This window comes from Lolium perenne, chromosome 7 (genome assembly GCF_019359855.2).
Source record: "Lolium perenne isolate Kyuss_39 chromosome 7, Kyuss_2.0, whole genome shotgun sequence".
NCBI lineage: Eukaryota > Viridiplantae > Streptophyta > Magnoliopsida > Poales > Poaceae > Lolium > Lolium perenne.
Window position 1 is genome coordinate 138,469,300 of NC_067250.2, and position 21,251 is coordinate 138,490,550.

The 21,251-nt window shown below is 46.5% G+C and overlaps 2 protein-coding genes across 2 annotated transcripts; both read left to right on the plus strand.

Moving 5' to 3' along the window:
- The first annotated feature begins 548 nt into the window (after positions 1-548).
- On the plus strand, positions 549-6,631 carry LOC127301748 (uncharacterized). Its single transcript, XM_051332016.1, has 5 exons — positions 549-964; positions 1,675-1,748; positions 1,886-2,230; positions 2,332-5,006; positions 5,119-6,631. The coding sequence occupies exons 1-5, from the start codon at positions 943-945 to the stop codon at positions 6,314-6,316; spliced, it is 4,314 nt and encodes a 1,437-aa protein (XP_051187976.1). The 5' UTR covers positions 549-942; the 3' UTR covers positions 6,317-6,631.
- A 6,879-nt stretch (positions 6,632-13,510) lies between these two features.
- Positions 13,511-17,304, plus strand: LOC127301749 (cytokinin hydroxylase). Its single transcript, XM_051332017.1, has 4 exons — positions 13,511-13,814; positions 13,910-14,381; positions 16,259-16,664; positions 16,752-17,304. Exons 1-4 carry the CDS (start codon positions 13,532-13,534, stop codon positions 17,184-17,186), a joined length of 1,596 nt encoding a protein of 531 aa, XP_051187977.1. The 5' UTR covers positions 13,511-13,531; the 3' UTR covers positions 17,187-17,304.
- Positions 17,305-21,251: the final 3,947 nt, after the last annotated feature.

The window sequence follows — 21,251 nt, forward strand, 5'->3', positions numbered from 1 at the left end:
GAATATCCCGTCTTTTAATGAGACACCAAAGTGTCAAATCTAGGATTTAAATTTTAGTGGGCTGGGGTGCCACTACCCTCTTAATCATCAACCACAGGTTGGATCTCCGATAATTCCTAACCTTGAAATGGATATCTTTGTATTCAACAAATCTTTTTGAAAGAAAGCGTGCCTCTATTTTTATTTGAGACATAATGTATTCACAAATGTTCATATCTCCATTCAAACAATTGTTTTTGTTAATATTCACGTTTAGGTATTTCTTTTTTTGCGAAACACAGTCCATTCTGGTTACTATTGTTTTGTTAATATTTCCATTGCTCCTAAACGGGTCTAAAAGGAAGAAATAAAAATCTCTACCTTCTTATTTTTTTTCTCTTATAAAAAATGCAGCCGCGTGTCCTGGTCAAACCCTTTGATCTGTGTGCATCTCCAGGCTCCAGGGGTAATCCCGTCCATCAATCCATCCCGGATACGTGTCCACACCCACCAAAGGGGAGAGAAAATCGAGTATTAATTGGACGACGCCCCTCCAAATAAATCACACACAAAAAAAAAATATTATGGTCTTGGTCTTCTCCTCCCACCCTCCGCAGGCGGCGAAGTAGAACAAGGAAAGGGTCCAATAGAAAAATCCGGAGCAAGCGGCGGCGACGGCGACGACGGCGAGGCCACCTGCGGAGACTGCCACGGCAGCCGGGGCTCACCTCCGATCGATCGTGTGTTCGCGTGCCCGGCCGGGGGCACTGCCAAAGGGGCCGAAAAGCAGCGGGGAATTTCTTCGCGCCGCAGCGCACGCAAGGAATCCATCCATCGAGGAAGGGAGCGGAGCGAATGGGAAGGAAGGGTTCGGGTTCCAGCTGGGCCTAGGGTGCGTGCCCGGACACGCGGAGGACGGAGACCGGAGACAGCCGGGAGGCGGCGGCGGCGGCTCTGGGTTTGATGAGGAAGTCGGGAACAAAAGGTATACGCAACCCTAGATCTTAGAAATCTCTCTACCTGCTTCTTTGCTGGCTTCCGCGGCGCCCGGATTAGGTCGGTCGGTTTAACAGGTGGGCTTGGGTGGCCGCCGCCGCCGCCACCACCAGTGATCATCCTGTGGTTCCGACATGAGCTACGGGTGGAGGACATGTTTCGGTTGTCAGATCCGCTTTGTCTGAGGGATTTGGACTTCTGGCACCGGAGTTTGTCTCACGCCAATCTGGGGGACCTCTAGCTGTTGTTCTCTGCATCTGCCCTGTCGGAAAGAGGTGCTCGTCGGGAACAGATCTGCCTTCTTTTTTCCTGGGAATTCAACTCTGTCAAAACAAGTTCCCAATGGCTGAGCGATGAGGGCAGTCGACTTGACTTGTGGAGGAGCTCCTACTGTCTTTTTGTGCAGTCATGGCAGGAGGGGCACTTAATTTAGCTTCTGCTCTGCCATATGTGCTGCAACACAAATGTTCTTGTTTGTAGCCTGGCTGGAAGCTCAAAGTTCTACTCTTATTTTTCTACTGAAAACCGATTCAGAAATTTATTGGGTTTTCTTAATTTGGCTCTGAATTTGGCTGCCGAAGTGTGCCTGCGGGCAGTGGCATTGCAGAGGAATCCTTGTTTTCATTTTTTTCTTCAAACAGTATCCTAAGCATTGGTGGTGTGGTGCTCAACAGCAACCTTATTTTCATTTTTTTCCAGAGGATATTAAGGCGGTTCATGTGAATTCATCTCCTGTTCCTGCTCAAGCAGGAGGAAGACGATCTGATTTGATGGTATGCACATGATTTTCCAACACTTTTCTCGTGTGTCTTAGCCATGCTAAAACCTTGTAGATGTCTTCAATTTTCTACATATTGGTGTTCTGTCTCATATACGATTTCTAACTTCTGCTGTATGATTCTCTTGGCAGATTCGAGCGTGCACTTGTACCAGAAGGTCATCGTCGCTTCATAATCCCAATAATACAGATATTTTGATGACCTGCAAAGGCTGTGGTGGCGAATCAATAGTGGACAGAGGTGGGCCATCCTGTGGCAGCAAGGCTAACACCAGAGGCTTGGAGCTCCCGAGACCTATAGACCCTGAGGTGAGATGGAAGACGGTAAACAAAAGACCAAGAGCTGCAAGGAGAGCAAGGACCTCCTTCTCTGGAGAAGACAGAATGAAGGATGCAATTAAAGCTTTCTATGCATGTCCCAATGCCACGAGTCGAGAAGTGGCACAAAAAGATGTCCCGGTCTCTGAATCTGAGAAGGTCTTTATTTCTCCCCTTGAGAATATGGTGAAATAAGAGTCAATTGTCAATGCATTCAACCAATTGTCAATTTCCTTAACTATTGAATTCTACATTTGCAGCTTGGGGTATCTATTCTTGGTCGGCGCTTTAGTGATCCATTGGAAAGTGTTCCAATAAAAAAGAGAAGAGTTCTTATGGATTGTTCTCCATCACCTCCACCCACCCCATTGCTAGTGGATCCTTATGAAAAAAAACTGAGGATATCTTCTGGAGGCATCTCATCATATGGCAAGCATCGCAAGGCTAAAACACCTGGAGGCAAGCGCATGGATGAAAAGAGAGCCCTCCTTGACATTGATGATTTTTCTGGTATATCAATACTGGCTGCTGCTGCCTGTGAAAGCGAAATGGATGTTGCCATGCTAAATGGTGAATGCTCGAAGTCAGCCCACTCTCTTGAAGAAAGAAAGTCCGAGCCTATCTCTGGTACTTCAGAGTTGGGTCTCCTACATGAAATCAAGGGGCATAAGTTAAACGTTCCAGATGCTTCACATTGCAAGTTGAACAGGGCTAAAAAGTTATCTGAAACAGCTCCTGACATGGAGCCTTCGTTACCTACTACGTTGAACAGCTCCGAATCTGCTCCTGATATGAATCCCTTGCTTCTGACAACATTAAAAAGCTCAGAGAATTGTGTTGAATCTGCAGCTGCTTTGGAGGCTAATACACCACTTCTTTCTTTGTTGAGCAATGCAAACAAAACTGAGGAATTTTTATCTGTTTCTGATGCTAAATCTTCAGATGTTGCCATATCAACCAACTCAAGTACAGACAAACCAGATGGCTGCTTCAGAGATAGAGTTGTTCATACCAAGCATTCCAATGCTGCTGGTGATTCTAGACTGCACTGGGATCTTAACGTCGCGATGGAGGCGTGGGACATTCATAGCGGCGGTGATGATCATGATATGGTCGGTCCTGGTCCTGTAGCCTCTGTAAGTGGTTGTAATGATGCTGAAAAGGAGATCAACAAAGTGCAGGCGTGTGAGGATCTTTCGGAGTTAACAGTTGCTGTGGACCATCATTCTGGTGATGAAGTTCATGTGGTTGATGTTGCGAAAAATATTAAGACAAAAAGTGAAGGCGACTTCCCAGGTCATTCATTTCAAACTCTGCGCACTGGATCTCCCCAGAACATGCAGCTATTGGAATCTGAATCTCTAAATGGAAATAATTTCTCTGCAGAAACAAATGGCTTTCTTGATCTACAGAAGAGAAGTTATGTTTCTGAAGTGGAATTGCATCTAGGATCTAATCGAGATTTGAGGTCTTCGGCTCTTACAACTGAACATTTTGCTTTCACTGCAAACGAGGAGAAACTTAATGCTTCACGCACGTCACCCCTTGACTGCGAAGGTTCGTCTCTCTTGGCTTCTGAGGATGGTCATGATGGAGGTAGTTCAATTCAAACAAGTGATTTGGGCTTCAGAGTGAAGCCTATGACAAGCAGAATAGTTTCTGAGGAAAGCACAAACATTGCAACAGTAGCGGTTTCGAATAAAAGTTGTACTGACATTGGCTCGCCTGATGATAAACTCGGGCAAGCGTCACTTCAAAGCATATCTGAATATAAAAACCAGGAGCTTTTTGATGTTGATTCAGGAACTAGTAAAATTGATCAGTCGGTCAATGATGGGGCTGAACATGCCGGTGATGTATTGTGTGTTGCCAAGAGAACTGCAGATGCAGACACTGATTCGGAACATCCAGAGAATAACCTGGACACTTCTAATCGCGTTCTGTCCTATGTGCATGAAGAGGGTGGTGTGGGTGCAACAATTAATCACAAAAACCCTTTAATTACTTGTGCCAACAGTAGCAGTGCAGAAACATATTACATTTCCAGTGGTACTCATGCTCGTGGTCTCAATTCAGAATGCACTAGACAAGCAGCTACTGATATGGACAGTATAGTGGATTCACAATCTGCAGCACAAAGCTATCCAAGTGGTTGCAAAAACGCCCTTCAGAAGGTTGCATCGAATAACTGCCTAGAGCACTGCTATCAGACAGGCACATCTCATATTAGCAAAGACCTTTCAGTGACCGGAAAAGTTGATGTTGAGGAAGATGATTCTCAGTATGAGGATGGGGAACTTAGGGAATCCGGTGACCGTTATTGGGTGAATGATGGGTATGATGAAGTTAAATGTGCCAATCATCAGGTATCAAATTACAAGGATGAAAAGGCTGCTCCAGACATTCATCTTGTACCAGTTGGCTCTGTTTCAAACAATATGGTTACTGCAGTTGCTGATTACAATGGAACACACTCCAGGAAGGAAGATTGTGATGTTTCACCGGTCTCCTCAAAGCGCTCATGGTCAAGCAACTGCCTAGATGGTGGATCTGGCATAATGTATTCTACGACCACTCGTAGCGATCATGTGAGTATGAGAAATGAAACTCGAATGTGTGGCAACTCTGACCGTGCAATAGCTGGATCTGCTGCGACCGTTAGCCAGTCTGAAAGAGGCACTGATGGTTTAGGTGATGATCCACTAAATATCAGTACAAAGCTAATAGGATGGGATACGTTGCCTGAAGATCAGCAGCACTCGAGACATGATTCAAGGGACAGAGTTGATTCTTCTAACCAGTGTGCTTTAGGCACATTAGAGGTAGCTGAAGCTGGTACATCATTTCAACAAATGGGGTTACCAAATAGAGACGTGCAATCACGACTTGGTCGGCCAAGATCATTTGACAGACCCTATAGAAATGAGCAGTGCAGGTAAATTGAGCTACTTTGTTTACTTGTCATTTTACATGTACTTCAGTTTTGTTGGGTATCATAATTGGATAATCCAAATGACTAATGCCACATTCCCCTTTCTTTTATACAGATCTGATGATGGTTATGGTTCGGGCTTGAAAACTGAAAGGACCATTGATAGATCACATGGGAGGGGTGGAGCATCCCGTCATATTCAAGCAAGCAGCCGAGGGGAGCAGTGGATGGAAAATTCTAGCAACTCTCGCAGTACACAACAAAGATCACCTGATTATTATAATTATGGCCCACCTGGTCCAAGAAATGCCGCGGAAGCTGCCGTTGCAAAGATGGAGAGCAATGGCTTTGTTGTTGCACCTGATGGCACTTTGGTAAGAGCTGTTGATGCAGCAAATGCAGGTACCATTGCACGGAGGGTGAGAAACACAAGTAGCTCATATCACCCTTTGCCTGGACGGGGTTCTCCAATTGACAAAGATGGAAGTTGTGGGTTGTCCAGAGCACCTGCACATGCTAGAGAAGCACCTCCAGAACGACGCTTTGGTGCTAGTGGAAACCAGTCTGGTCGATATGATCCTGAGATTGATAAAGATCATGCCACTGATGGAAATTTGAGTTCAGTTCGTTGCCCACTGTCTAATAGACAACGGAGGTTCCCACCGCATAGAGCCTCACTTAACCTCTCACGTGCTCACAGCCGATCTCCTTCTGGATCAAGATCTCGATCCCCACATACTTGGACATCTCCCAGGAACAGAAGGGAAATTATGGCAAATGGAGGCTCAAGTATACGGAGACATAGTAGATCTCCTAATTACATGACTGAAGTTAGAATTGGTAGAATGACTTCACCTCGAAGACAACCTGGATTCAGTGATCGAGTTATGCGTGATAGTTCTTCATCAAGAAACCACACATACGCTCAACATGATTCAACATGGGTTGAAGGAAGGAGCTGCTCAACAGTAAATATTGCTGATCATAAGAAACAATGTTCAAGGAGGAGCCCACCTCCGAGAATCACGTCAAGAGATGACAGATTTGACGTAATGGATTCCCAAGGGCAGCCAAGATCACGAGAATTCCACCGTGCAACAGAGGTTCCCTATGGCTTTGAAAAGGGAAATAAACATGGTAGGAATGGTGATGATAAAAGGGAATATAATGATAGATATGGAACCGTCAAGCCATATGAACGAAATGGCACCGTGAAGCAGTTCAGGAATCATACTGGAGATAAACTTCATCCACGCATTTCTGCACCCAGATCACCTGAACCGCAAAGAAGGGGAAGCCCTCGGAGATTTTGACGAGAGCTTTGAGAGGAAGCTGACGATAGTATCAGTCACTACTCTTCGACAAATGGATGTCTGCTCAAGCCACATAAGTGCTGGAATCATGCACCTTTTGTAGTGAATGCAGATTAACTACACATTTTTCCTGTTTTCCCTTGTAAATATTTATATCAGTAGTAGTAGGATCACATCACATGTCTCAGCATTTTGGCTGCTCTTTTTATTCTATATTTTCTCTTACTTTTCTCACTTTATGCAATCTTATTTAATGGGCATTATCCCTGTATGAGGTTCGTTTAAACATGATCAATCAATTAATTTTGAGCTGAAGCGTCTGGTATCTCCTGTGTTTCCGTTCATCTTTTGTCATTTTGCATCATGGAACTTTCAGTGGTGTAAGTCTTACATGTGACCTGGAGGTGGTGTTAGTTTGACACATATTTTAGCCACCAGCACCCAAGTCTGTGGAGTGTTTGGAAGACACCGCTTAATCCTCTGTTCTTGGCTGCATGGCTTTCTTGAGGTCAATATTCTTCTCTCCAATTATTATTGTACTCTGTATTTAGTTGGCACACAAATTTTCTTTGACATTCTTTTTACAGGACAGAGGTTGGAATAGCACCGTTCACATGCGATGGGATGTGTGGGTAATGCACTCTGGTTTCTCTTCAGTCTTCTGAGTATATTTAGCAATGGCCTCTCACTGGTGCAAAATTCAAATTTCTGCTGCGTGTGAGCATTACATACCATTCCTCCATGTAAATAGAAAGTGAAGGGAATATTATCCTACATTTCTGTTGCTATTACTTTTATATTTGTGGTAAAATAAAATGCTTATGAATGCAGGTATGTTAATGATTCCGTCCCCTACAGTTTCTGTTGAAAAGATACACACCAAAATCTTTGAAAGCGTAAGGAAATACTGACATGAATATGGCAATGTAGCTATTTTGTTGCACAATGTAATTGACATTTTGACACGATAGCTTGTTAGGTACTGTTTGTAGCTCACATTTTGGTGAACAGATCAACATGAAATTGTGGTGTGATGAAAACATAGAACGAACGCGAATGATGATATGTGAAACTAACTGAATTGTGCCAAGCCACCATATAAGGGTAGTTGAGCTCAAACCCAGTGTTCTTATATTGTAGAGTTTCATTTTTCTATTGGAAAGTCCTAAATTAGACCAAAGGAATTCTGTCTGCTAGAAAGAAAAAAAGCGCTTCCAAATTGATCTCATCCTTCATAATATAATTTTTTTTCTTTGTTCAGTTAATAACTTAACCTTGGAATAGAACACTTGTTATAGTAATTAAATTAATAAATGAAAAGATTTAGGCATTAGTTAATGAAAAGATTTAGCATTAGTTCATGAGGAATTCTGTATGGATATGTATTATAGGAAGGAATAATTCCAAGTTTTTTGGATTGCAATAGAGAATTTGAAATCGTAACTTGAAACAAGAACAAGAAATTTAAAGCAATAATAAAGAATAAAGAGCCAACCAGATTAATAAAACTGAGAATTAACGGAAAGAATTTTTTTGAAGCTCCATTGTGGAATTCAGACCTAACCATTCAAGAAGTAGTGGGAATGACGGAACCCCGATAGGATTTTATTGAAAAGAATCCTAATACTCCATTGGTTGGGATGGCGGAGGAAACCAAAAAATTATCTTATATTATCTATAATTTCTCTTAGATTTGAACCCATAGCTGATGATAGAACTAGTAGATATCTTTTGCTTTTTACTCACGCGAGCCCATATCCTTTCTTTTTTATCAATTGCTAATTCCGATCTTTCTCCCCAATCTGATATTATAGTCCTGGTGTAGATAGAAATTCCCTGTTAATAACCGACCGTTTTGATTCTTTAGAACAACTCGATGAATTTAGTAGATCCTTTTAGTATGCCCTCATTGACCATAGATCGAACCTATCCTATTTTACAGAGTGTCATTTTTATGCCGATCAAACTTATAAGCATGTTAGTTTGTGTTCTGGTATAATATCATGTTGTGTTCTTGAATTTGGTATTGTGCTATCACATCCTTTTATCTGTGAACTACTTCTATCTGTGAACTACATAATCTTTTAATTGCAACGGACTAACATGACAAGGAAGAACTTATCAGATGCAGTAGTAGCTTGAAAGAATGTGCCACACTCCATTTTTTCATCCATGCACACTAAATTCTTAATTTACCTTTGTTGGGCCAGTATGCTAATAGGATTCTTTGACTAACCATATGAGGTCTCACAAGTTAGTGCTTTTATGCAATTGTGTAGTATAACATGACATGAAATGATGTTTTCAGACATGATGAAGATTGCTATGGTTCTATGAGAAGAAAACCACTTTCCTTCTATGTCTTATGAAGATGTTGCTTTATACTCCGTATTTGTGTAGTACTCCCAGCAGCAACATTGACTCTTCTACACATGTCCAAATAAAAATCTGTCTCTTTTACATGACTATTGTAGTTAAAGAAAGCTCCAGTTTTAGAAGATTAATAATCTTTATAGGTTCCATTGTTTCTTCACTTCTTCAGATAGACATTGCAGTGACTGCCATTTGGGTGGTAGCGCCTATCATGAATCATATACTGTAAATATAGAAAAACATTGTACGTTTCCATAGTTGTACTGGAATTTAATGAGTAGCTTAAATGAACGATCTGTTGGATCTTCAGTGACTTCAAAAGATGCTGCTAGGCTGTTCTGTGTGTTACTTTCAAGTGACCTGCTGCTTTCTCTTGTCTGCTTTCTTTCTGTACCGCTGCATTTTGCTTCGCCTAATTGATACATATGTACTTCTGTGTTATGATTGTTATTTCAATGGGTCCTCAATTGGTTATTCTTATCGTAGCTACAGAAAATTTCTACTCAAAATAGCATAAAAAATTCCCTCTAATCGCAGTCAACCGTAGGTTCTACAATAGTATGGAGATCAACTTGCGCACAAGTGTTCCTGGAGCTTACCTGTATGAATTTCTCTGCAATTACACAACTGGAATGCACCTTTATTCCTTTTGCCCTTTCCGAAACAACTTATGGAAGTGGGCCATTAGAAACGGAACTTCTGCAATGTGGACTCTGTCACATAAATTGCGTGCCATATTATGAACCATCAACACATTTAGGATATTTATATACACATTGTATGATAATACCATTCTGACATTGTGATCTGACATATTATGGTTGTAGGATCAAAGTACGCCCTTTTCCAAAAGTTTTTGTTTGGAACCGGCTATTTTCAAGTGCCAGGAATAAAGTGCCTCAGATGTACACATGAAAGTGATGCTGCTCAGAGTGTGGGGGCATGTATTGCAATTCCCCCTTTTCTGTTTCGACATGCCCCCTTCTTGAAGCGGACTAAGCTAGGAATCTCATGAATTTGTTGCAAGCTTCTCGAGGAAAAATGCAGGACAGGCGAAGCCGCTCATGGACCATCTAAAGTTGGTTGTAGCTGCAAAGTTAGCAAAAAAATCTCTGATGGACTGCACGAATCAGATCTCGTCTGCCCCAGAGCAAAGAGCCAAAGATTCTCAAATCCAATTGGTGTACGATTTAGATTTTGCATCTGATTACTTGCATATTTGCAGAATATTAGCCAGCTCATTTATCATCTCAAGCCAGAAGATGCTAACAAGCGAATTCATTTTTTCTGTGAAATTTGCACCATTATCGTTCAGTTCAAAATTGTTGAATGTTTTTTTGGCTGAAAACCTGTAGATGTAGGGTTGCATCTGAACTGAAGTGTGAGAAACAAATCCATTATGCACAGATGTGTTCAATTGTATTGCTATGTTAGTTAATATGCATGTTCAGTTGAATTTGTTGCCGGCAATCATCGATTCATTTCCACTGATAAAAAACAAGGCTGGACAGCTGCCACAGCAGCCCTGCATATGTGTTGTGCCTGCTAAGGGTCACAAGTTTTTTCCTTTTACAAGGTTTTCTATACATTATGGGTCTTACCCGTGCTCCATCTGTCTCGTGCTGGTATCCAGCCTGCATGACCACTGGTATAACTGCTTCCTTCTTTATTCGCAGGAATATTAGTATAACTAGTTGACATGACAAATAAATTGACTAAGAAAACAAGTGTACTTTTGGCACAAAAATATGTAAGAAAATGATTGAAATGCTCAACATATGCTCCATGTCCGTACCGTTGAAAACTAGGCTTTTCGCTATGTTCAGCTGAATGCATTGTTTGTCAAGCAAAGATGAACGGAACAGATAAATAGATGAAGAAGGCAAGTGACAAGGTGCAGTGGACATCCCCACAAATGAGTTTCAGAGGCCAAATGCATCTGTTTGGCTTGAGATTTAAGCCCCGGCTGAGACTTGAAACCTCAATAACCGCCATGCGTTTGACTTCTCTTGAGCTTTGTGATACATGCAACTCAGGCTAAATCTTCTCTGAAGCCACCCTTGGGAAGTGGCTTACTACATTTCCTTTTTCCAAGTTGCATTTAGTGGAGACAAGTAAAAAAGCCACTAGAAACTATTTTTTCTTGAAGAGAACGACCAGTATATCGAAAAGTGTCTTTGGCTCATGAGCACCAGTGCTCATGCTGTTTAATTTTTTTTGAAAATCACACATATTTGTTTCAAAAAAATCTGAAAATAAATCTAGACATAATAAATAACGTAACCTACAAGCGTGTAAAATTTTAATATGAAACTTTTTATATTGTAGACTACATAAAAAAGAGAAAATCTGTTGAAATTTGGAGATTTGAAATATGCATACCCAGATCCAAACGTTTGTTATTTTTGTGTAGCCCAGAATTTTGTGTATTTAAAATTGAAATTTTGCACGTTTATGGGACAATTCATTGGCTACACCATGATTTTTTTCTGATTTTTTTGAAACACATAAATGTGATTTTTATTTTTTCTAAAATAGCAAGAGCAACCAAATCTTTGTCCCCAGTATATTCTCTTCCCTCTGTTTCCATGATTTAGTACAACGTTGAAAGAAGCCACTGAATTTAAGAGAACGGAGGTCATATGCCCGATCTCCGCATCGATTGATCTATCTAACCATTGATATTTTCTTATGCAGCTGTCTTGTGAATTCTAACACTTAAATGGTGAGATATTTGTGCCCCGCTTAAGTATTTGCTTATCGTGGTTTGCAAGTTGCAACTGCAACGAAACTATAAGCCCAACCAGAACACCTTTCCCTTAAACAATCTGGTTCAGTGTCGAAGATATGCTACTTCTTTTCACTTAGTGGCAAGATTGATTGCCACACCACTTGTGCTTAACTAAATCAGTTATCTTAACTGTACCGGTATTGCCACTTTATACCAAAGCATGCATACCCGCTCACTCTCCTCCCCCACTAACACGCCACAAGCTAATCTTGTTTTAACCAATGTGGCCTCCCCTTTTTGGTCAAAACAAATCTATTTCTTCGGCTTGTTAATCTCGTTTCGTTCGTACAGTCCCTCATCAACTGCTGAAGGGGCAATGGACATTTCTTTTGTAAGGTTAGTGGTCCAATTTAAATGAGGAGAGAGAAGGCTCACCTCTCAAGCTAGCTTTTGAGGACGATAAAATCCTTTGAAAGCACACATATAGTATTGTAGGAACAAAATCAACCGTTGGTTGGAGGGTTAGGATGGTGGTTGTACCTCCATTACACTAAAGGCAAAGTTCTCCTGTTAGCAAGGAATATCTCAAAATTATGTCAATAATGTACCTTCACCGCTCTAGTCGTTAATAGGCGTTGAGCGAGTGCATGATCGTGCGAAGTGCAAGCCCCTTTCTATTAAGTGTTTCAAAAATCAGCGCAGGAACAATCCAAACTAATGAATCATATGTGTGCCACTTATGAGCTCAATTATTTTCCATACAAATGAGTGATGTCTTATTCCATATGTAGGCCATTTTTTTTCCCACCGTGCCATTTCGTTATCCGCTCGCTACTAGGGTTTATCATACCACATTAAAGTTATATTTTCTTAGTGAAAATGCAAAACATACCCTTCCTGGACATCTATCCCAGAAAATGGAAATTCTTTGCCTAACTATCCTTTTAGTTCCAAATACTACCAACTGATATTCATAGTACACTTAATGTCATGGCATAAGGAGTAGAACCTCCATTCCAAATTAATTGTGCAATAGATGGGCGGAATGATCTTCTTAGTACAATAGATGGGTGGAATGGTCTTCTTGCACTCAACGGAGCACTGCTAAAAAAATATTAACATAATGGTGTGGAGGGAGAGAACCCCAAAATTTTATCTTGTGCGTATGCAGGAAAATTAGCTCCTTACCATTGGCATGTGACGGATTATCTTATGATAAACGTGTAAGGTACATTTTTCTTGTAAGGTTAGTGGTCTAATTTAATATAGGAGAGAGAATTTCACCTCTCAACCTAGCTATTGAGGACGATAAGACCCTTTCAAAGCACATGTATAGTATTGCAGGAACGATAATTGGTTTAGATGGTTAGGAGGGTGGTTGTACATGCAGTACATTAAAGATGAAGTTGTTTCGTTAGTACAACGTCTGTGGTAACTTTGTCAATGTTGTTCCGCCACCCCTCTAGTACTCAATAGGCGTTGTGTGAGTGTATATGCTTGCATCCCATGTTCTATTTAGTGTTCCAAAAATTATTGCAGAAACAATGCCACTTTTAGAAATTGGGCAGTTACAAAGGAAATTGCTAACAAACCAACATTGACGGAAGGTGATTATTGCAGAAAATGTTATAGGCGGAGGGCCATTCTTTGCCAAACTATCCTTTTACTCCCAAATAATAGAAAATGCTACAAAGGAAATTATTGTACACTTAATGTAATGGCATAAGGAGAGTAGCTTTGTAGTCCAGTAGATGGGCAGAATGGTCTACAAATTACACCCAACGGAGCACTGCTGCAAACAGAAGATTAACATAATGGTGTGGAGGGAGAGAACCCCAAACTTTATCTTGTGTGCAGGGAACAAGCCATTGGGCAGTTGCATGTAGCCATGTAGGAAACTTAGCGAAGAATTATCTTATGATAAACTGATACGAATGCACATTAGTAATCAGTTCAAAATAATCCATGGAATGGAAGTGCTTTTTTTGTTGTTGCTAGGAAGGCTTTTTTAGAACACAAGGTATTTTTACTCATCGTAAAGGTGCGGCTGCACGCCTGCACCATGGTGTTTATATATGCCTGGAGCAAGCTGCCACTGCCTCGCACACAGAATGGCCCCTGTTGTAGTCCTAGCGCTCGCCGCCTTGCCGCTCTTGTTCTTGCTTGCCAAGGCCATATGGGTCACCATCTCCTGCTACTACCTGACGCCGGCGAGGATCCGGAGGATCTTGTCCAGTCAAGGAGTCCATGGCCCCAGTCCGCGCCTCCTGGTCGGAAACCTCCGTGACGTCTCTGCCCTGGTCGCCGAGTCCACCGCCGGTGACATGGGCTCCCTCAGCCACGACATCGTCGGCCGCCTCCTGCCGCACTACGTCCTCTGGTCCAAGACGTTCGGTGAGTTTGATTGCATTGATCACGGGCGTGGCGTGGCGTGGCGAGGGGAGGCGACCGATGCTGAGCGGATGGAGTTTTCTTTTGGCAATTGGCAGGGAGGGTGTTCGTGTACTGGTACGGCAGCGAGCCGCGGGTGTGCGTGACGGACGCCGGCATGGTGCGGGAGCTGCTGTCGTCGAAGCACGCGCAGGTGACGGGCAAATCGTGGCTGCAGCGGCAGGGCGCCAAGCACTTCATCGGCCGCGGCCTGCTCATGGCCAACGGCGCCACCTGGTCTCACCAGCGCCACGTCGTCGCCCCGGCCTTCATGGCGGACAGGCTCCGGGGCAGGGTGGGGCACATGGCGGAGTGCGCCCGGCAGACGGTGCGGGCGCTGCGGGAGGCGGTGGCGCGCGGCGGGAACGAGGTGGAGATGGGCGCCCACATGGCGAGGCTCGCCGGAGACGTGATCGCGCGCACCGAGTTCGACACCAGCTATGACACCGGCAAGCGCATCTTCCACTTGCTCGAGGAGCTGCAGCGGCTCACCGCGCGCTCTAGCCGCTACCTCTGGGTCCCCGGCAGCCAGTGAGTCGACATCACCTCACCTCAAGTACTCATGTTCTCTGCATTACTATGTTCTTCTCCGTGTACAAACTAGGATTCCATCATTGGAATGTTCGATGACAACTAAGCCTACCCGCACGTCCAAGTGCCGGTCTTTCGCGAATGCCCACATGACATGAACGGGGATGCTTTACTTTTTGAGAACTTAGACTAAATTAAACGGAAAAAGCTGGCCATCACCCGGGGGAAAACTAATCAAATCCTCCGCTTCGACCGAGCACCACGCGCCCCTCCAGACAACGACAGGTGAGGCCCATCTTATCGTCTGAGGAGTATTTTCCGCCGTTCGTTGCCCACCTCCTCCCCACTGTACACTCTTCTTCCCCGCACAAGCAGGACCGCAGCCTGGAGCTCTGCGCCGCCCCCCGCGCCGCTGGCCGGCCCAGCTCTCTTCCTCGCCGCCGGTAGGGCGACGCGCCGCCACCGGGCTCATGGCCGGCCTCCGCGCCGCCGCCATCGGTGTGTTCCAAGTGCGCCTACCTCTCAACCTCATCTCTGCTCGCCTAGCTCCGGCCACCCCCTCTCAACCTCGTAGGAATTCTATCTTCGCCGCCGCTGCTACAAGCTGTCAGACGGTGCTGCTACAATCGCCCGTCTGCCTTGCTACAATTGTGTGTGTGCCCTGCTACAAACGTCAGGCGGACCTGCTACAAATGGCCGGTGGTGCTGCTACAAGTGGCCGGCGGTGCCGCTACAGTCGCCCGTCGAGGCTGCTACAAGCTGTCGGCGGCGCTGCTACAATCGGCCGTCGAGGCTGCTACGGGTGGCCGGCGGCGCTGCTAGAATCGGCCGTCGAGGCTGCTACGAGTGGTCGGCGGCGCTGCTACAAGCTGTCGGTGGCACTGCTACAAAAGTACGTCGGCGCTGCTACGGAAGGCCGGCATGGCTGCTACACAAGGCCGTCGTCGTTGCTACAAACGACGCCGGCGCTGCTACAAGTGGTCTTCTCCGATAGCGTCCTTCCCGGTGGCGTCTACTCGGTGGCGTCCACTCCGGCGGCGTCCTCCCCAGCGGCGTCCTCCCCAGCGGCGTCCACTCCCGTTGCGCATGGTGGCGGTGCAGCCATGGGACACGGATCCGGTGACATGCCCATGGCATGTCACCGATGAACAGTGCAGTGACATGCACTATGGGTCGTTGGATCAAAAACGAGCGGACCAGATTAAGTACTGTAGCGCGTCACTGTGGTCGTTCCTGTAGCAGGTACACTGTAGCGTGCGTACTGTAGCAGATACACTGTAGCACGCACACTGTAGCATAGTCCTATTCATGTTCATCTGTCCATCGAGTTTGGATCCAACGGCCAAAAACTAGGTGCATGTCACAGTTACTGTTCATTGGTGACATGCCCATGGCATGTCACCGGATCTCAATCCGCAGCCATGGCTTCCAGATGCGATGCAAACTGGGGCATGTGGATGGCGGGGACCACCCACGTGGTGGAGAAAAGCCTCATATGCATGATGGACATGGTCGGACGGACGCGCGCGGCCCGTTGACTCGATCAAACGGCTGGCGACCCGGGGGATCTGATTTCGGATCCGCCGGGGGACGCCCAGCACTGCCCCAAATGGGTGTTATCTAGCGCGTTTAAATTCGCTGTTAGAGTTAGAGAGGTCTCATCATCTAGGGAAGAGAAGAAATCTTTTCCCGATGATCAACGTTTTTGGGATGCTTTACTTTTCTCCGGTGACAATTTCTCTAGTGTAACACGTTTTTATTTCCAAATATCTGAGTCAACGTGAATCTTCTTTGTGTGCGTCATCTCATTGTAATGTGGCGTATTCATTTTATTTATCACGTTTTATTTACTTAAACTATATATTTCATTTTATTAGGTATTTTCCAAGCAAGTACAGGAGAGAGATAAAACGGCTGAACGGGGAGCTAGAGAAGATGCTCAAGGAGTCGATCCAGCGCAGCCGCGAGATCGCGGACGAAGGCCGGACGCCCACAGCAGGGGCGTGCGGCCAGGGCCTCCTGGGGATGCTCCTGGCCGAGATGGAGAAGAACAAGAACAAGAAAGAGTCCGGCCACGGCGAGCTCGGGTACGACGCCCAGACCATGATCGACGAGTGCAAAACCTTCTTCTTCGCCGGCCACGAGACGTCGGCGCTGCTCCTCACCTGGGCCATCATGCTGCTCGCCACGCACCCGGAGTGGCAGGACAAGTCCCGCGCCGAGGTCGCCCAAGTCTGCGGCGACGCCCCGCCCGCCGCCGACCACCTCCCCAAGCTCGCCGTTGTAAGCCACTGAACCCCAGCGAAACATATGAGCTCCGGCGTGCGCTGTAATATAATGGCAGTGTTTGACTCATCGATGCGTGCGCAGCTGCAGATGGTGATCAACGAGACGCTGCGGCTGTACCCGCCGGCGACGCTGCTGCCGAGGATGGCGTTCGAGGACATCACGCTCGGCGGCGAGCTGCGTGTGCCGAGGGGCGCGTCGGTGTGGATCCCCGTGCTGGCCATCCACCACGACGAGGCGGTGTGGGGCGCGGACGCGCACCAGTTCAGGCCGGACCGGTTCGCGCCAGGGCGTGGCCGGCCCGCGGCCGGCCGGTTCCTGCCGTTCGCCGCCGGGCCGCGCAACTGCGTCGGGCAGGCGTACGCCATGGTGGAGGCCAAGGTCGTCCTGGCCATGCTGCTCGCGAGCTTCCGCTTCGGCATCTCCGACGAGTACCGCCACGCGCCCGTGAACGTGCTCACGCTCCGGCCGCGCCACGGCGTGCCCGTGCGACTGCTGCCGCTGCAGCAGCGAACCTAGGTCGGCTTGGGTTTTAGCTGCCTACTCGCGTAGCGTTTACAATTTTGGGATTCTTTTCTATTCTGCTTGATTAGAGAGAAAATTTTGCGCTTTGATTCGGGATGCATATGATTGTCCAGAAGTACGCCTTCTTTATAACTTTTAAGACGCGAACGTGAAGATTTTCGTCCCCGCGCGTGACGCATCTGCGTTTCTACGATTTTGGAACGGACGGCTAGATGGCAACTTTTGTTTTTTCAAAAAAAAAACATTGCCACGTGGGCAAAGTTGCTGGGCCCGCATCTGTTTTTATTCAGTCCATGGGGCCTCTCGCGCGTGGGCAAGCGCACAATTGTTTTTCAAGGATACATCATGGACACTTGTATCGATTTAGGTGCAACTCCACGCCAATCCGAGGGGATAGTACGCACGGCTAAAACAACTACTCGCGGCATCTTCACTTTTCTACCGGCGTAAGTGCATCTCTAAACAGTCTAGCTGCTCGCCAGAGCTCCGCATCCTCAGAGATCTTCTGGACCACCGTGTCCTTGGAAGGAGTCGCACCTTCAAAAACAACGTCATTCCGATGACGCCAAAGACTCCAGCATATCAGCAATGTCGCCGTCCAAAGTTCTCGGTCGCCTCCCGGACCTCCTTTTTTTTTGCAGCAACTGACGAGTGTGGTGTCTGGCCGTGGCATCTAGCGGAGCTTGCCCCACAAGCGTAAGAAAACAGCCCACACCTCACGCACCAGGATGAAACCCATGAGAAGGTGATCCAGGGTCTCGCCCCCTTGGTCACAGAAAGGACAGGATGCCGGGTGTGGGAGCCCACGCCGACTGAGCCTGTCGACTGTCCAACACCTATTCCGCACTGCTAGCTACATGAACACTTTGCAGTTCGGTGGGGCGCGTGACTTCCAAATCTGCATCGCGCCGGCCATGTCCTCTCTGGCCCTGAACATCCCCTCATAGCAGTGGAGTAGGAGTTGTTACTTTCCCACCCCCACCTGAAACTGTCCTCCACGCCCTCGACAAGGGTGACGTGCACTAGTCGGTCCACCACATCGAACAACTCCAAAAGTGCAGGTGCACCTAGGTCCGGGGACAGGTCCTCAAGCCACCCTCCCTCCAGTCCCTCACGGACTTTGCGTTGCTTAACCGCGCGTTTTGGCACAACGACACACAAGTTTGGGGCAATCTCGCTAATCCGTCCACCGGGCAGCCAGCGATCCGACCAGAAGAGAGTGGACGCTCTGTCTCCTAATACTGAGAAAGTAGCTCCTTCGAAAAGATGCCTCGCTAGCTGAGGAACTTGGATGTTTAGCTCTTTCAACGGATTGGATTCATCTACCCACTGAAGCCAAAGCCATCTGGTCCTCAGCGCCACATTCATCATCCTCAAGTTTGGAATACCGAGTTCACCCCATTCCTTAGGGGTGCATACTTTGTCCCACGCCACTAGACAGTGGCCCCCTTCACATCTTTCCGTCCTTTCCAGAGGAAGCCCCTTATGATATTCTCAATAGCAAGAATGGTCTTGACCGGTATGTCGAGGGACATCATGGAGAAAATAGGCATCGCAGACACCGTCGAACGGACGAGTTCCAATTGGCCCCCTTTGTCGAGCAGCGACGCCTTCCATCCCGGCAGCTTGTTGGCTACATTGTACACGAGGTATTGGAGCTGAGCCGCGGATGGCTTACTCAAAGACAACGGAAGCCCCAGATACCGTTGAGGGAAAGGTTCTACAGGGCTCCGTAACTCCTGCTCCACTAAGGCCACGTGGGCGTCCGTGCATCGGATAAGGTTCGCAGAGCACTTGGCAATGTTGGTGCGGAGCCCCGAGGCTGTCCCAAAATCCTCGATTACCGCCATAAAAGTCCGAAAGTCCATGACTGAGGGCCACGGGAAGGTCACGACATCATCCACATAAATGGATGTGCGGTGACGCAACCCTGATGGTGCCAGCGGGCTCAGCAATCCCTCATCCGCGGCCTTCTGGATCACCAGGTGCAGAATTTCCATGAGCAGAATGAAGAGCTGTGGGGATAACGGGTCGCCCTGTCTGAGTCCACGCCTATTGGCAATCCGCAAGCCCGGAGTGCCGTTAAGCAAGATGTGTGTCGAGGCCGTGGACACAAGAGCACAGAAGCACGTGATGAGCCTCTCCCCAAACCCCAGCTTCCGGAGCACATCCATGAGGAAAGACCAGTCGACCGTATCAAAGGACTTGGTTATGTCCAACTTCATGAGGACAGCCGAGATGGAGCTGCTATGGAGTTTGCGTGCAGTCCCCTGGACCATCATGAAATTCTCATGCAGGCACCGTCCACGCACAAAAGCACTCTGGTGAGCCCCCACAATCTGCGGGAGAACTGGGGCAATCCGGTTCGCCAAAACTTTCGCCACCCACTTGGCGATGCCGTGAATGAGACTGGTCGGCCTAAAGTCTCGCACCTCTTCTGCCCCTGGCTTCTTAGGGAGAAGTGTTGTAACATCCCAGGTTTTTCAAAAATCAAAAAAACTTGTATGCATTCATGTCATTTGTGCATTTGTTTGTTCACATAAAATATTAAACACAAATATGACACAACCACAGTTACATACCCTATTTGTAAAGGTCCTAATTATGTACCATGCTATTTTGGTTCAAAACTTTGTTCACTATTGTTTAAATCAAAGCCCTAATTTTTACAAAATTTTAGAAATGGGTTTGACCCTAATTGGACTCCTAAAACAAAAGTTATGAAGAAAACAGTAAAAAGAAAAAGGAAAAATAAATAGAACAAAAAAAAAAGAGTTGGACCGACCGAGCTGGGCCAGCCCGCGTCGCGCCAGCCCAACCCGGCCGAAAACCAGCCCAACCCGCGCGCCCCTTTTCCCCTCTTTCTCACGGACAGCCTGGCCCCACCGGTCAGCGGGGCCCGCATGTCGGCGTCGTCTTCAACCTCGGGCCGTGCCCGAGCCGGACTCCTCCTCCTCCCGAAACCTAAACGCGTCGGCCCCACCTCGGCGTCCGTGCCGTGGAGCACACGCCCGGCCCCCTATAAATACCGCCGCCTCCCCCGCCTCCTTTTCCCCCACCCAGCTCCCGCCGCCGCGCCGCCAATCTACGGCGATTGCTCGCCGTAGTGCCGCAGCCGCCACCGCCTCCAGCCGCCGCTCCCGCCCACCCTAGGCCGCCAAATACCGCGCCACCGACACCAACCACTCCGCCGCGCGCCGCCGCACGCCGTAGCCACCTCCGTCGCTGCCGGAGACCGCCGCAGCCGCCGCGCCCAAACCCGCTGAGCCGCCCCGCCACCCCGTCTCCGCCGGCCAGGTAAGCCCCTGCCCTTTCTTTTTATTTTTCTTTTCTTTTTGTTTTTCGTCCGTCAGATCTGAATCTGGTGGCTCAGATTAGATCCCGTACCGAACCGGTACGGGCCAATCATAGCGCGCCGCGTGGCAGTCCTAGTCAGCCCCTGCCAGTCAGATTAGTCAAACTGTTTTCAAATTCGAAATTTAAATGTCAGATTACATGTACAACTTATAAAATCCGTATAAAATCAACCGTAGGGCCAAATTTTACAAACTTTATAGTTTTGGAAAGGTTACAGTATGTACTACACGTTTATGTAATAATATGACATAGGTACTGTGATATATCTCGTGTCAAATTTTAATTAGAGAAATAGACCAGATTACACTATAAAAATTGTATAAAATAATCTACTGGGCCAAATTTAATGATTTTGTACTTTTTGGAATCCTCAGAACATGTACTTCAACTTGGTATAGGAGTTGTACAACTTTGATACGTGCACAAACTTGCTTTAGTAAAATCTATCCGAATCAGTAATTCGACGATAATTCAAATTCTATAAATTGTTTTCGAATAATTCCAATTGCCCTACTCTTGTGTTACTGTAGCCTATCCAGGGAGGTCAAATTCATATTTTTACAACACATAGTGCTTGCTGTAGTTAATTAATAAGGTTGTATATGTAATGTAGATACTCGATTCATGGTTTTTCTAAATCAAATTAAATGTCCGGAATATTTTATTAACATTGCACATATCAGAGAACACATAATGCAACAC

Coding starts and splice junctions, on each gene's coding strand:
- LOC127301748 (XM_051332016.1), top strand. CDS start 943: ATGAGGAAGTCGGGAACAAAAG. Junction 965..1,674: donor GAGGAAGTCGGGAACAAAAG/GTATACGCAACC, acceptor ATTTTTTTCCAG/AGGATATTAAGGCGGTTCAT. Junction 1,749..1,885: donor GAAGACGATCTGATTTGATG/GTATGCACATGA, acceptor TTCTCTTGGCAG/ATTCGAGCGTGCACTTGTAC.
- LOC127301749 (XM_051332017.1), top strand. CDS start 13,532: ATGGCCCCTGTTGTAGTCCTAGCGCTCGCCGCCTTGCCGCTCTTGTTC. Junction 14,382..16,258: donor CTCTGGGTCCCCGGCAGCCA/GTGAGTCGACAT, acceptor TCATTTTATTAG/GTATTTTCCAAGCAAGTACA. Junction 16,665..16,751: donor ACCTCCCCAAGCTCGCCGTT/GTAAGCCACTGA, acceptor ATGCGTGCGCAG/CTGCAGATGGTGATCAACGA.